General features: G+C 39.0%; 1 protein-coding gene across 1 annotated transcript in view; it reads right to left on the bottom strand.

Moving 5' to 3' along the window:
* Window positions 1-1311: 1311 nt before the first annotated feature.
* Window positions 1312-15376, bottom strand: part of AACS (acetoacetyl-CoA synthetase) — a 41641-nt gene continuing 27576 nt past the window's right edge. The window contains exons 9-18 of the mRNA XM_062631621.1: window positions 14832-14912; window positions 13841-13965; window positions 11151-11215; window positions 10848-10970; window positions 9407-9520; window positions 8791-8916; window positions 7106-7175; window positions 6137-6195; window positions 5112-5314; window positions 1312-2636 (exon numbers count right to left, since the gene is read on the bottom strand). Of these exons, the coding sequence (XP_062487605.1) occupies window positions 2499-2636; window positions 5112-5314; window positions 6137-6195; window positions 7106-7175; window positions 8791-8916; window positions 9407-9520; window positions 10848-10970; window positions 11151-11215; window positions 13841-13965; window positions 14832-14912 (1104 nt within the window). The 3' untranslated portion in view covers window positions 1312-2498. The remainder of the gene's footprint in view (window positions 2637-5111; window positions 5315-6136; window positions 6196-7105; window positions 7176-8790; window positions 8917-9406; window positions 9521-10847; window positions 10971-11150; window positions 11216-13840; window positions 13966-14831; window positions 14913-15376) is intronic.

Genomic DNA, 15376 nt, shown 5'->3' on the forward strand with positions numbered 1-15376 from the left:
TCCTCCCTGGACTTCCATGGGCTGTCAGCATCCAGCACTTCTGAAACTCAGTCCCTTGAAACCAGGAGAGGCACTGGCAAGTCCTTGGTCTGCACAGTGCATTTTGCACCACCCATCAAGGCTTCATGGCTATAAAGTCATTTTTCAGTACATAGATCAATGTATATAAATACATCTATTTTTTGTTTGCAACTATAGCCTGGGAAAAGTTTTGCAATGACATTTGCAAGAGATCCAATTATATCAGTTAACAAAACTTTCTACAGTGTTTACAGCAAGTTAACATATTAAAAAAGCAGCCTCTAGGCATTGTATATGTTCTTGATGCATCTGTGCTTCTAAACTATCTTTAATTAATGAAATATCCCAAAATTACTTATTAAGAAGGATCTGTGGGCTTTATAAACCCCAGACATTTTGCATGAATTAAAGAACAATGTAATGAAGTTTTAATGAATACAAAGTCACAGTTAATGTAAAATTTATATATAGCATGCCAGAGGGGAAAGGAATTTAAAAGTACTTTCAATCATAGGTTATTGGCAGTTGTATAGCTCATTTTTATACTTTTCTAATGGGTGCTTGGTATTTATGCTATCATATTTATCAGCCAGCATGGTATATTGTCTGCCTTGGTACAGTTCAGAAAGTCAAATGGAGATGAGCTCACTTAATTCCTCATTTGCTAATGAGGCATTTCTACATCCTACAGTGCATGTGGAGCTGGGGTCCACAATGACTGTGTGCTTTTGATTCAGCCACAGACCACCTGAGAGGGGCTACTCCTCAGCTGCATTCATAGGCAGTTTCCCCATTACTGCGTTACTAGCAGCAATATGACATTCTACAACAGATCTACCACAGGGTGGAAGAAACATGTATTAAACTTTTACTAGCTGTAGCCAAACAAGCATCTACATTTTGCCCTAGGTAACAGAGTACACACCTTTCAGTGCGATCCCTTTTAGTAAGATCAACATATCACAACCTGCAACTTCTTACTGTACTGACTCAAGGTACATTTTCAGGATGCTCTCTTCCATTCCTGTTCAACCTGGGACCTTCTCAGTGAGTGCATATGTAACTAGCAGCAATGTTTTACTTGTCCTGGGCTCTGCATAAGAAAATAGGATAAAACTTTCAGAGAACAGTAATTTTGTACAGGGATGGACTTGGATAAAAACTATTAAGCTTGGTAACAAATTAAGCTAAATAGCAGTAACAAATTAAGTTAATTCCGTGACACCCAATTGAAAGGAAAACAGACAATAAGTGAATGGAAGTTAAAACACATGTAATATATAATATATATTTAAAGATCAATTTCTTTTAATTAACTATCAATGCTGAACGCATTCAACGCAACTGTAAGTACATCCATGATTTTTAATGCATTAAATACTTAGCCCACAAAACTCAAATAGTGCAGGAGATACTGAATGCCAGAGGCTCGGTACAACTACTGCAACTGTATTGTATGAAAAACAAAATGGTTTAGTGCTTCCATTTTACTATTTTAGTATGCTCATGACAGTATTTTTCCCTTTATAAACTGGAAGGATACAGAGCTAGAAAACATTTTAGGCTTCAGCTTTCAACATGACACTTAGTAAAAAAAGTTACAAAATACATCAGCTTGTAATAAAGACACTGGAATTCTTCAGCTAACATAACCCAGGATCATTGCCTTAAAGCCAAGGAAGTTCAAAACAAGGAAGCAAAATGCTGCCTTCAACCGCAATGATGTTAACCCACAGTAATGACAGAAAATTCCATGGAAATAACAGGAAGTTACATCAGGAATAAGGAGGTGATTGCTCCCCCACCTTCTGAACCCCCAGAAGTCTATCAACTAAAAGGTTAAAACAATAGAAAGGTTACATCACAACAAGAAGCAGCAATTACCTTCAAGAGTACCGTGAGATATTTCAAGACTGAAATTATTCCGAGTCAAGTCAAGTGGGTTTAGTGCATTATGATTTGGCTTTATGAAAACATTTAAGTGCACACTACATAGAGAACACTTGCATGTTTCATGGTCACGTAGTTAAAGTCAGTGTGTATTCCTTACAGGTGACAAACACACAGACTGAAAAAAGCATTGCTAAAAATCCAGTTAAAAAAAAACAACAGAAAGTCGAGTACTTTATGGAAGAAATACCCTAGTTGCAACTGTAACTGATGCTGCTGATACTCCCATTTAATGGGCTGTTGATACGAATCTAATCCGAAAAGATGCACTCTTATATATAAAGATCAAAACAGGCAGGTTCCTCCTTCCAGGCTGGAAAAAACTCCAAGATATATGGCATATTTAACCAATAAAAGGAAGCTAAGCTTTACCCATGCCTTTCATAATGCACTTCATGAAATATTTTTTCTTTTAAAAGAACCACTGATATTAAATAGAGCTTTTTCTTTACATACAGTATTGGTATATATACAAAACAAACACAGAACAAAGACAGATGCAAAAAAAGAAACCCAAACAAGTGAGTTCAGAAGTTCTGAAGCTCAGGAATATTTCGGTACAGTTCCAAAGTCTCTGGGTTTGAGAAAGCTCCCAGCTGCAAAACTTCCTTCCCTGCAATTACTTGCTTCACAGCTACTTCCACTTTCTTCCCATTTATTGTATACTGAAAAACAAAAATGGCAATGACAAAGTTACACTTTTCATTTAGTAGCTTTATGGAAATATTCATGACACCCCCCCCTCCAATCCCAGAACAAAATCAAAGCTTAGTGCAATGTCTTCCCTTCTTTGTTACACTTGAGGCACCAGATTCTTTCTTCTAAGAATCACTTGAAGGGTAAGTGGGATTCAAAGAAGAGTTTGTAATTTTAGTTTATTACTCCTACTTGGTAACACTGTGAGAACACGATCAAGCTCCAACTTAAACAATGAAACCCAATCAGAATCATGGTATAAACACCAAAAATCTTTAATGTTTTATGTTCTGACACATCCAATTTTCAAGCAATTTTTAATTTTCTAAGGGTGGGCTCAAAACTAAACCCCAATTCCACTGGGCTTTGGGAGAAGAAAACCATGACTTATGTGTCTTAAATGGACAGTCTTTTTCTAATAGGGTGAATTGAAGCACTGAGCTTAAATGGTCCTCTGCATTTAAACATCTCAAAACAAACCATAACAGGCTGTGGATGATCAGAATGCTTATCTGGTCAGGACAGGACTAGAAAGATTTGACTGAGAGTTTGCATTACATTTCTAACACCTGGGTATCTCATTAAAACTCTGCTTTGTATTATTAAAGTCCAAATCACTTCAGCGCAGCTACACCGTTTTTCTACCAGTATACAGTGTCTGTATAGTCAGGATTAGACCGTGTGTTCAGATAAGGATTCAAATACAGTTCTAAAAGTAGCAGAAAACAGGAAAATGTTTCCCTTCCAAGCCAAACTTTCAAAGATGGGAGCCAGCTTTGATCACTTCAGCACTAGCACGTTTACCTGAAAGGTAATTAAAATTCACTCAATTGTAAATTCAGTTGAAGTGTGAACTAATTAATGATCTGAGCAGGCTTTCCTGAGGGGCCCCATCACAAGCACCTCACTGCCATCAACTTTGTGCTGTACATTCAGGTGATTTACACGCTTTACAAGTTTAACACTTCATGCAGAAACTAAGTTGCAGGCCAGAAAATCTAGGCTTCACCATTTCATAGGCACAGGGGATTTTAGAGTCATGCAAAGAAGACATTTTGAGCCAAGGATTATTTGCCAACAGTGGCCTGAAACAGCAGATCAACAGATCAGAACCAGATCACTGCATACACCATAGAGGCTGGCCATCCTGAACTGTCGACCACTTTCACATCGAAACCAATACTGGCAGTAGGGGGGTACCAATATCAAACAATTGGTCTGAAGTCTCGAATTTTTGCTCTAGGTACACTCAAGGCCATGTGCAAATGGACCTGAGACAGCTATTGAGAGTACTATAAGACACAGGCATCCCAACTAAAAGGCTCTCGTGAGACCTCACTTGGAGCATTGTGTGCAGTTCTGGTGTCCTCAACATAAAAAGGACATGGAACTGTTGGAACAAGTCCAGAGAGGGGCCATGAGGATGATCAGGGGACTGGAGCACCTCCTGTATGAAGACAGGCTGAGGAAGTTGGGGCTGTTCAGCCTGGAGAAGAGAAGCATAGCAGCCTTTCAGCATCTGAAGGGGGACTATAGGGATGCTGAGGAGGGACTCTACATTAGGGATATCTCTGTAGTGATAGGACAAGAGGTAATGGGTTAAAACTTAAACAGGGGAAGTTTAGATTGGATATAAGGAAGAAGTTCTTTACTCTAAGGGTGGTGAGGCACTGGAATGGGTTGCCCAAGGAAGTTGTGAATGCTCCTTCCCTGTCAGTGTTCAAGGCCAGGTTGGACAAAGCCCTGGGTGAGATGGTTTAGTGTGAGGTGTCCCTGCCCATGGCAGGGGGATTGGAAATAGATGATCTTAAGGTCCTTTCCAACCCTAACTATTCTATGATTCTATGGTTCATACAGCAAAGGAGAGGACTAGAGTAACACAGATCCAGGAGACCGAGCATGTAGAACCTTTAGCTGTACAAAATTCTCTACCCACCCTCATGTCCCCATGAGCACAAGGATTTTAATAACTGCTACAGTTAAGGCACTGAGAGACCTACATTTAAGTGGTTAATAGATGTAAAGGTGAAATGACTTACAAAGTGATTTTATGAATTTGCTCAGTACTCAGCTTTCATAAGAATGTCACTTGAAACAGCAAAACAAAAACAAAATAAGCTGAGGGGTAGCCAGGAAAGATGAAGTTAAAGAAAAATATTAAAAAGGTAATTTAAAAGGTTTAAGTATATATTACTGAGAGAGCACAACACATTTATAAACAGAGAACAGGCATTTTTAGGTATTGTTAAACAAAAACATGCTTAGCTGAAAAGGAGAAGAAATGATGTTGCTAGGCAACATAGACAAACTATTTATAAAGCTTGAATACACTTTTGAGATGCTAAAATTTCCACGCATGTGGGTTTGAAGAGCAATGACAACTGCTCCTTAATTACTATTCAAGGTGACAAAGAAAAAAGTAGGCAGGATTTTTCATGACATACCGGAATGCCTTTGGTTTCTAGAATGAGGCTTGGAACATGCCTGGCAGAAAGCGCTCTACGGATTGCATCCTGGATTCTTTTCACCAGATCCTTGCTGAATGCATGGTTTAATGCCATCTTCAGGAAGAGTATCACCCTCTCCTCCCCATCTTTGTTGTACTGAGGGACACAGAGGCTATCAGAAACCTCCTCAAAAGCTTCAACTGAAAAGAGAGGAGAATCCTTATTGGCACTTGCATTTGTGTATTATTCAGTATGCACATGTTTTGTGGTTGCATCATAAGAAGCATCAGCTCCGCAGAGCTGCAAAGGCAGAACAGACATTGTGGCTATGTTATTCTATAAGCTTTGCTCTGGCTTCTCTGAAATTTGAACTGCTGCTTAGGTGAAAATCCAGGTTTAAGGACCAGATAATATTTAAGTCCACAACAAAAAAAAAAAGGCATAGCTTTTGGGACAGAAGCTTTTACACTAAGCCATTTTCTTTGGGTTTCCTCACAACCCTCATTACTGCAGACAGAAAACTAACACGTTGGATCACACAAGAATCAGGAGAAGCAACAGGCCCCTAAGTCTCAGATTAGCACCTCTGCAGGTGCATTTTCACAGCCCTTCACAAGACAGACCTTTGAAATATGAAGCACAAGCTCAAGAACTTCTTCTAATTATTAGGAAAGGCAGAATAAAACTGCTTGTCTTGCGAGGGGGAAGAAAAACCTCAGCAGTTAGGTTCTCTTATAAATCTGTATTATATAATTAGTCTTTAAGGCTTTATTATATGAAAAAACATCTTTCAGAGAACAGATCTTGAGCAGTCATCTCCAGCCCTACAGAAGCTTTGGGAAAGCAATCCATTTCAAGTCTTCAAAACTGAATTTTACTGTTAGTGCTAATATGCTCTCTGCTGACATTTGAAAAACGGCAAGTCTTTTATTACCTAATCCTCCCAAACACCTGAAATGTAAGCATTATAAAGATTTAAGGCAACAATGTCATCGCTGAGACGTAGAAAGTTAATTTCATACCTATGTTGTAGATTTCAGAACTTCCGAATCTTACTCCATTCGGATTTAGGGTACCATCACTGAATCACACACCAACAAAACAAAGAAGCATTGAAATGTGATTAGTCTGATGAAAAGAGAAGAACTGATGCGATTAACCAAATCTCTCTACATTTCATGCAATGAATATGCAGCCACATTAGAAATAGAATTTTAAAAGAATTTGTTTCAAAAAGACATTTTGCTCATTAAAATGAAGTTGTACAAAGAAACTCAACATTACTCCTTGATCCTTTCCTAGTGCCTCCTCTTTCCAGTAGCCTACAACTACACACACATGCCACTGATGACCAAACAGACCAAGGATCTTAGTACTCCATCATATTGCAGTTGCACATCATTACTTTCCAGTCTCTTATAGCTGGAACTTGTGTTGCATATATAGCAGCCTCATACTCTATGTCTGTTGAGTAGGTCTGTTTGTGACAATGCAAGACACAGAATCAAGGCATCCACTCAACTGTGTTTCGAACAACAACTTTTAAATGCAAGCAGAAAATGTAGCCACAGCTGTGATCTTGAACATCTGTGATGGTCAACACAAGCACAACATATACCTGACCTTCTATAATTTCAGTTTTGCTGTAAAGCAAGTCAATGGCAAAGGCAAGACCAGAAGAAAAGTTTCCTGATTCACCACTTTAAATGTGCTGCACTCTCAATTTGAACTCTTATAAATGATCATTATAAACCATGGACCACAAAAACAAGTTCAACAGTGTCTTGTGTTCACACAGACAAAAGTGGAATAGAAATTTGAAATGGGCTCCTTCCCTCTAATCCAGCTGCTCTGATTAATTTAAGGGCTGGAATTCACACTACTGGATTTAACAAAAGTAATATAAAGCTAACAGGCATGATGGAAAGTCATGTACATTATGCTCTAAGGTGAAGTTTGTAGATTTTAACGCTTTCACCAAAATACTATACCTGCGACCCAGCATGACAATTCCTCCTGTCTTGGGATTAATTTTGCAGTAATCACCATGGGCCCAAACACCTATTAGAGAATGACAGAGATTAAGAAGCTGATTTCTTATTCATCCAGTCGTGGCAGGCATTTGTGTAATTCAACTCATGTTAACGTAATAAAACACATACAAAAATGTACCATATCAGATCTAGTTTGAGAACTACCCACAGCAAATGTAGCAGTACTTAACTACGCAAACAATCCACACTGCATTTACTACAAAAAGCTAACACACATGAAAGTAGTTCAGACATTCGGATCAAACTAGGTTATCTTCTCATTACTTGCTTGCATGACTATACAGCATCCTTTAGAAAACAGGTGAATAGCTGCTCTAAACACCGTATTTTGAGGGAACTGGGAGAATCTTCCACAAAAATAACACCATTCCCACCAGTCCTTCTTGATCCCCTTTTAGGATGTGCAATTCAATGCAAGAAGCTTTCTGGGCTTGCACAATAGGTCTCAACAATTCCCTTGAAGCTTATGTACTTAATGATCTTGAGCTGCATTAATATACAATCAGATTTGACTGCAGAGCTGGAATAACTTTTATATTCCTTTTAAGATTGCTCCACTACAGCAGCCTGCCACAAACAGATATACAGGTCAATTCTATTCAAGTTTTTCTAAGGAAAACAAGCAACCCTCAATTGTTTACACAGGCATGTACACATAAGACCATTTTTTAACTTCACTATGACAACCTTAAGCCCATTTACAATGAAAGACAGAAAAGAGGTTTCAGACAGAACCTCTGGACCTCAATGATTTCAATCTAACAACTGTCAGCACAGGTTTATTTTTTCCCCTATTTACTGTTGTCAGGCTTACATGCAGACCCACTCCCACATTCCCTCAGTTTTCCCATCTATAATTATCTCCTGATGCATGTCCTGACTTTGCTTGTGAATTCACTCTGTATCACTGCTATTTCCAAAAAAGCTTCCATCTCCAACAAGCAGCAGCTTGAGGTCCTGTCCCTATAAAAGCCCCTGACCCATAGGCAGCAGGGAGTTCAGCATTGCTGTGTCACATGAGCAAAAGCTCTGGATGATGTGAGTCCTCCAAAATTATTAGGAAGAAAGCTTCTGGCACACAGTATCTATTCCTTTACTTTTACCACCACTGGAAGACTGTACAAATGCAGACTCTGCATGTCTGAAGCTGCATATACTTAAACCTCATACTAATGAGGTAGCAGGGTCAGTACTTATCCCTGAGGATTCACTCTTCCCATCTAGGTAGCAGCAGTCTGGCAGAGGTGCAGTAGCACTCATTAATGGCTGATTGCTCCCTGACCTATTCAGCACTTTTCATTTCACACTCATGCCAAGCAGTCCATGTCTGCACTACAGATTATCAGGCTGTTACAGGCACATCTGCCTAATGAGAGCAGGAGCAAAATGGGATTGGAGCTTTTCAGAAATTCTTAAAATTGATTTGGATCCATATCCAAAACAAACCACTAGAAAACAGTGAGGTACTATGAAACTTGCTATGGATTTCTCACCTTGGAAATCTAGATTCAAAAATGCACTTACAAATCACTGGGCAAGAATAAACCTGTACTCTTAAGAGCAGCAATACCATCTATATCCTTGGTCAGTTTGAGCAATATCCAAAGCCTTTCATTACATACCTGGGAATTTTGAAAAATATGCCTTCCTGTATTTGCTTCCATTCTCATCATTCCAGAAGTGTGTAGGCTGACAGGGAATAGGCTTGGTACAAACCAGCTCTCCACTTTCACCCCAAACTGGTTTTCCTGTTTACAAGGAAAGAGGTAAACAATAGAGTACCAAAGCAAAGAGCATCTACAGTTATTACTTACATGCCAGATGCTGCTGTAGCTATAAGATGAGCTGTGACTGGTGTGCTTAACAGCTTGTGTTCAACTCCTAAACTCATCCCTATCAACCTCAGTAATTTCAGGAGACTTGCACCACACAGTGGAAGCCAGCCTGGCTATATGCACAGCAACATAGCTAACTAACACACATACCAGAGGCTAGAATTTGGCCTTGATACATTTTAGCAGAGCAATGGAAAAGGAGGGCCTTTATACACACAGATTATCTTCACTAGAGTCCTGTATGATCCAGATGAAGTGGATTCAGAGGCAGGTTTTATGGAACATGCTTCCTAAGTGAAATCACTCATTTAACAGCTGACCATTTGCCCTTCTGGTGAATGAAACTTGAGGTATGTAACTACTGTATTTCATAAGTTTGCAAAATAGCTCTGATAACAGTTACCTTCATCATTCCATGCTTCTACAGCCATTCCAAGATTTCTGGCCTGAATTTCTCCTTTGTAAACTGGAATTGTAACATTCTGACCCATGAAAGACGAAATTATATCTGTCCCACCTACAATAAAACAGTCCATTTAGAATACACAGTATATTTTGGAAAAAGCAAAACTGAAAACAACTTAAGAACTATAGAACAGCTTCTGATCCACATTAAGTAGCATAGAACAGGCAAGCATTATCCAGGATGGTATGGGACTGAATAAAAGAAGGTTTATTTTCTTACTTTACATGTCTTTATACATTTATGCCTTTCATGCAAGAATATTCCTTAAGGCATAACTTTTCTTCTTCCAACAGTTTCTTTAATCTCATTTAAGGAAGTTTCTGTCTATCTAATGAGAAAAACAGGCCCTAGTTTTCAGACCTAGATATTTATGATCACTGAGAAATGTTTTCTTGTTTGTTTGAATTAGTTTAAGGTAATGTCAAGCTATTCCACTCAGTATTTACTTAGCTATTATATCTCATTCTCATTAGCAGGGAGGGGGAGGAAGGGAAGAAAGGGAAGCCATGTCTATAGAATGAACAGTTATCTTAATGAACATAGATACTGTCAAAGTGCTTACTTAACTGGAATATTTATAGTCTTTCTAGAACTTCAAGGAAGTGGAATTATAAGACATATCAATCACGTTAGCTTCACTCAAAAATAGTATCCTGCATATAAGACTATTAAAGTCTATCGTAGCAAGTTCTAGATTCAGCACTACTCTAAGGCCTGAGTCACAGGTGACTTCAGTAGCAGAACAGTCAAACCTTAACCAAATCAAACTAAGTTAAAATGCCCTTTGAAAAAGTCAGTCCTTGTTACAAAACAGAACAAGGAGTTCCATGGTGGACTTGCTGTGAACAGAAGTTGCCTCAGCTTGCACTCCTCACAACAAACTACACAATATGTGGGCTTGATATTTCTCTAATCATGTAATTTACAGAAAACTCTGGCTGTCAAATACTTACTCCAAAAGAACTGAAACAGGGACATAAAAAAACCTCTCCAAGAGGTATTTTCTGCTGAAGGCAGCTATTTGCAGACCAGTGTGTTCTGTAGGTTAATAGACTCTCTTCTTGATCTCACCCTGCTACCCCTAAGGACAGCCAGTCAAAATAAATGATCCTGCTGAAAATAAAGCAGCCAAAACCCAAAACATCCACCATGACAGACGCATTCCACCTAAAAGCCTGAGTGTATGAGCTTCATTATGGCACACTGAATTATGCAGAAAATCTCTACGTTAATAAGACAGTTAATTCCAGTTTAACTATAACCAAGCCTGAACAATCCAAAGGTTAAGCTTCTTAAATATACAGCAGCAAACAAGCAAGAATGAAATGCACAGGCAATGAACAGAATTAGGAAGATACGTGCAGCATAAAAGCATCACCTGAAATGGATCCCAGGAGAACACTGCTTTTTATGTGTTTGTAGACATACTCATAGCTTTGAGGTTTGAGCGGTGATCCTGTAGACAGAATAGTGTGGAGGGTTTGGAGATTGTGTGTTTCACCTTAAAAAGGAGGAAATCAACAAAATAGGTTAAGGCAGAATTTTTACAAGAGTTTGTATCTATTTGACATTACAATGCAGAACAATTACATAAAGTACTTTGACAAGATTCAGGGCCAGAACCTGGATAGGAAAGATAGGAGGGAGGACAGAAGGGATGCAATAGCTTTTTGAAGTTTACCTGGTTTTAAATTTTTCTCTTCTAGCACAGATAGCCACTTTGCACCCGTTCCAAGGATGGTGATCCTAGAGTGAAAAAAGTTTCAATGTTTGGCATCTTTAGGTAATATGCTAAGACACTCAAGGCCTGCCATTCCCACTGCGGTAAGCAGAGGCTGTTAGACACTGTACATTGATCAGTCAAGCAATGCAGTGTCTTAAAGCTTCCAAGTGCAAGGCACATTCTTCTGAGCAATCAAAACCAGCCAGATCACACGTCATTTCTGCAGCTTTGAAACTTTTATTTCAATCTTCACATATTAAGCAAAGCTTTCCCACCTCATGGAGAACGCTCACTTTCATTTACAGGAATTCAGAACTGCAGAATACTCCAAGGACATCACAAAATGTTACAACGTTTATTTCATTAATGGGTCGTAATTGTCACTAAGCGGTTAAACAAAAAACTGCTGCCTTGTTACACTCCTGCCTGTAAGAAAATTGCCATTTCAGGGCACAGCTCAACAAAGAATACTTCACTCTGAAGACAGCAGCCAGTGAATTTCCCTTTTCAATTTACACAGATGAAAGTCGGAGTTGCAGATGCCTAACTGAAATGAAATATGGCCTAGCTAACTGAATAACTGAATTCTGCCCCTATGAAAGGGTATTTGGAGCTCTCCAATACAACATAATTGAAATTCGAAATGAAGGCCATCCCCTTCCCTACTCTATCAATAGAAGTGCTAGTTCAGTTTCTGCTGACTTTCAGGAAATCCTCTTCCCTGCCTTCTGCTAATTCATTTTATATTACAGCAATAAACTCACTCAAGAAAACGCACAGGGACAGACAAGGATAAGGGACACAGTCTTGAGGGCACAGAACATGGGCAATCACACATCAGTAGAACTTAAAATAAGATCCTGCTATCTTTGCTTTTATGCCAAAGGCAAGAGGGAAGGTAGAACAGCTCTTGAGATAATACTATTACAGACATGGAGAGAAAGCTATTTGAACACTATCAAAAGGGGATGTCTTTACCATTTTAGGTGGATGACAGTTACTAAGAGGCTGCCATCTCTTGGGTAGGGATAGGCTATTTGCACACTGGGGCATAGAGCAGTTTATCAGGTACATGGGAACAGGACCATGACAGTCCAGATGTGCATTGCTCCTCCAGTTATATACCACAGCCACATCACACTCCTGTATAATATCTTACTTTCCTTCCATGCTTCAAATTATTGCTTATTTTACAGCTAGAATACAAAATACTTCTCTATTTTTAAGCTCTGACACTTCCTCTACAGCACATACAGAGCCTAGTCTTCTATTATTTCCTTCCAAATGCTACATAACTGGTGGATGATGACAAAATAGAGTTCACTTGAACAGATCTTTAATTGATGTCCACTTAAAATCTTGTCATGCAGTATGAGATACCTTGATCAGACTGTAAGAATATGCTCTCAGAAGGAAAGTGTGGCACATCTTCAGAGAAGGAAGGTAGTCTTCACATGTTTGAAGCCCTTTTTTTTTTAATATGTAACATATGACTGAGCTGGGAACAGACTGCATTATGAAGTACCACACAGATGGCCACCGCTTTTAGCGCCAGATTACAAAAGTGAGACATGCAGACACATTTCAGTTATCTTCACTTACTTCTGGCATGCAGAAACAATGCTTAAAAATAAGCTGTGTTATTTCTCGAGTCTAAATTTTTGCCTGTTGTTCTAATGGGTCTTTTTCTGGGGGGGAGGTGGGGGGCGTCTTAAGTTTGTGGGTTGGTTTCATGTTGGGTTTTTTTACTGGAAGCATTCTGACTAGGCATTAACCATCAATTATAATAGCTGCAGACAAAACGTCAGCCTTTGAATATTACATGTCACAAAAGATTCAGTGAAGTTTAAATTATTAATTATCAAGAGCCAGGAAGTGGATCTTTTGGCATCCACTTTCTACCACAATTTTAATTATCAATTGAAAAGGACATTATTTTTATCAGCAATAACATTCAGATCTACTCCTTACATCCAGCTGGCAAAATAGGAAAGTTACCAGAAAGATGAAGCAGAGTACAAAGCTAAATACCAGCACAGTATTTTACAGCTGTTTAGCCAATACCTGCCATTTCTCTGGGCTTTGACAGAGAGGGCACTGTGAGCATCTGGAGGCACAAAGACCTGTGTAAAACAATTAACGAACAGCTTGGCAGGGAAAATTAGGCATTGTAGATTTAAAAGCAAAATATGAAAATACAAGCAACCCTGCTGAGCCTTTGCAGTCAATTTATGTCTTTAAGTCAAAGTGTTACATTGAGCCTTATGTTGAACTGCTTGAAAAAAAGGATTTTTATTTCCTAAGTTCTGTGTGTGCTGAGAAATTACTCTTCAGATTGCTCCCAATTACTGCCTTTTGAAAAGGCTGCTCTTGAAAACTGACTATTGAACCAAAATTCTTTGTTTGCCTGGAATCCAAATACTTAACTCAAATTTGAGACAATCAGCTCTTTGTCTCTCCTGCTCTCCATCAACAACTGGTTTAGTACAAAATGTTAAGAAGTAGTACCACTCAAGGCTAAGCCAAAAGATAAACTCATGATGCACACTAGCTTTGATCAAGGGAATGACACCTGTAATGAGGTTGCTTGTATGTGGTCATCATAACAGGAGCAGACCATTTTTCTCCATTTAATCTTGTTTACATACCCCAGTCTGTCAGTCAAGTCCCAGAGCACATTTGGTGATGGAATTAGAGGAGATCCATCATACAGGACCACTGAAGCTCCTGTAGCAAGCGCAGTCACCAGCCAATTCCACATCATCCAGCCAGTCTGGAAAACAGAAAATACCTACATCAATTTCCATCTTTGTCAGCTAGCTGTCTGCTTTTCTGGCAGCAATATCAGAGCCATCAGGAATGCTGCTTGCTATCATATGCTGGTAGAGGAGCTACAGGTAACTAGAAAATGATGGACATGTGTAGCTCTTGGCAAAATCATCTGGACCAAAGCATGCTCCTTGTCCTTGTGCAAGAGGTGCCATCTTCCCCTCCATTCTCCTTGCCTCAAGTTTTCCTGCTTTAAGAAAGTGTTAAACCAGCACCTGAGTTTATGCCCATCACTGCTGATTATATCTAATCATATTATTTAGGAACCAGAAAATAAGGCTGGAACACTGCTTATCCTCTCACCTGTCCCTAGAGTAGGTCAGCTACATCTTCCTGATGAATGTTCACCTAATTTACCTTTACAAATACCGAATGAGATGCAGGTTCCATACATCCCTATACACATACTTTTAAAGCATGAGTTGAAAGACAGGACACTCTGAGAAAAGGTAATTATAACAATTCCTTCATGGAGGTATTCCAAACTGATTAGTGGTGTTGAAGTTCAGAAAGGAACTCATGAGGAAATACATCAGCCTTCTCAAAAGGTTTCAGTCATAGAAGCCTTTGGAACCATTTCCTTTACCCCAACATTAGGAAGATAGCCCACCACATAACTGAACTCCTACACAGATCAGATTTATTCAGCAGCTTCTTACCTCCCCATCAAAACAGTTAAATAGGACAATGCCTTGCAGAAGGATTAAAGATACATAAAAATGTACTTGCAGATTTGTATGAAAAGTTCTCCCATCTCTATAAGAAAAAATATATTAAAGCAGTTTTAAAAATGCCTTAAGCCACACTTGCCGTTGTATAGTACATAATAATGTCATTGCTGGTCATGTTCCCATGAAGAATGTGTTCCTTCAGATGCTGTATTAGGGTACCCTGAAAAACAGAGAAAGGAAAATGTAAGTTCACATAAATGAACTATGACACATTAAGACTTAAAAAACCCCTTAATGTTGTCAATACTTCGCAGGATGTACTCCACAATTAAAAGCAAGTATTTCCTTTAACCACAACTAAAGTAAATCCCAGGGCCTATCTACAGCAGCTGCAGCGATTGCATTCTCCATTTTTTCTTGTAACTTCTCATCTTCTCCCATTAGACCACAGCAATTCCCCCTGCACATCATTTTTAATCCATGGAGTAAATAACTTCCTCCACTTCCAACTCACCTCAGCCAGCAGAGTTGCAGAGTGCTCCATGAAGGCCATAATCTTAATGGCATGCTTTTACTGGTCAGATTTTACAAGACAAGCCCTTTGACAGTTTTGTTTCAGTATACCAATGCAACTGGGAGGAATGAAGGACCTAGAACTGCTACAAACTGCAGCAGCTGCTATAC

The sequence above is a fragment of the Pezoporus occidentalis genome, unplaced genomic scaffold, assembly GCF_034315485.1.
Source record: "Pezoporus occidentalis ecotype Australia unplaced genomic scaffold, CSIRO_AGI_Poc_V1 ctg37, whole genome shotgun sequence".
Lineage (NCBI taxonomy): Eukaryota > Metazoa > Chordata > Aves > Psittaciformes > Psittacidae > Pezoporus > Pezoporus occidentalis.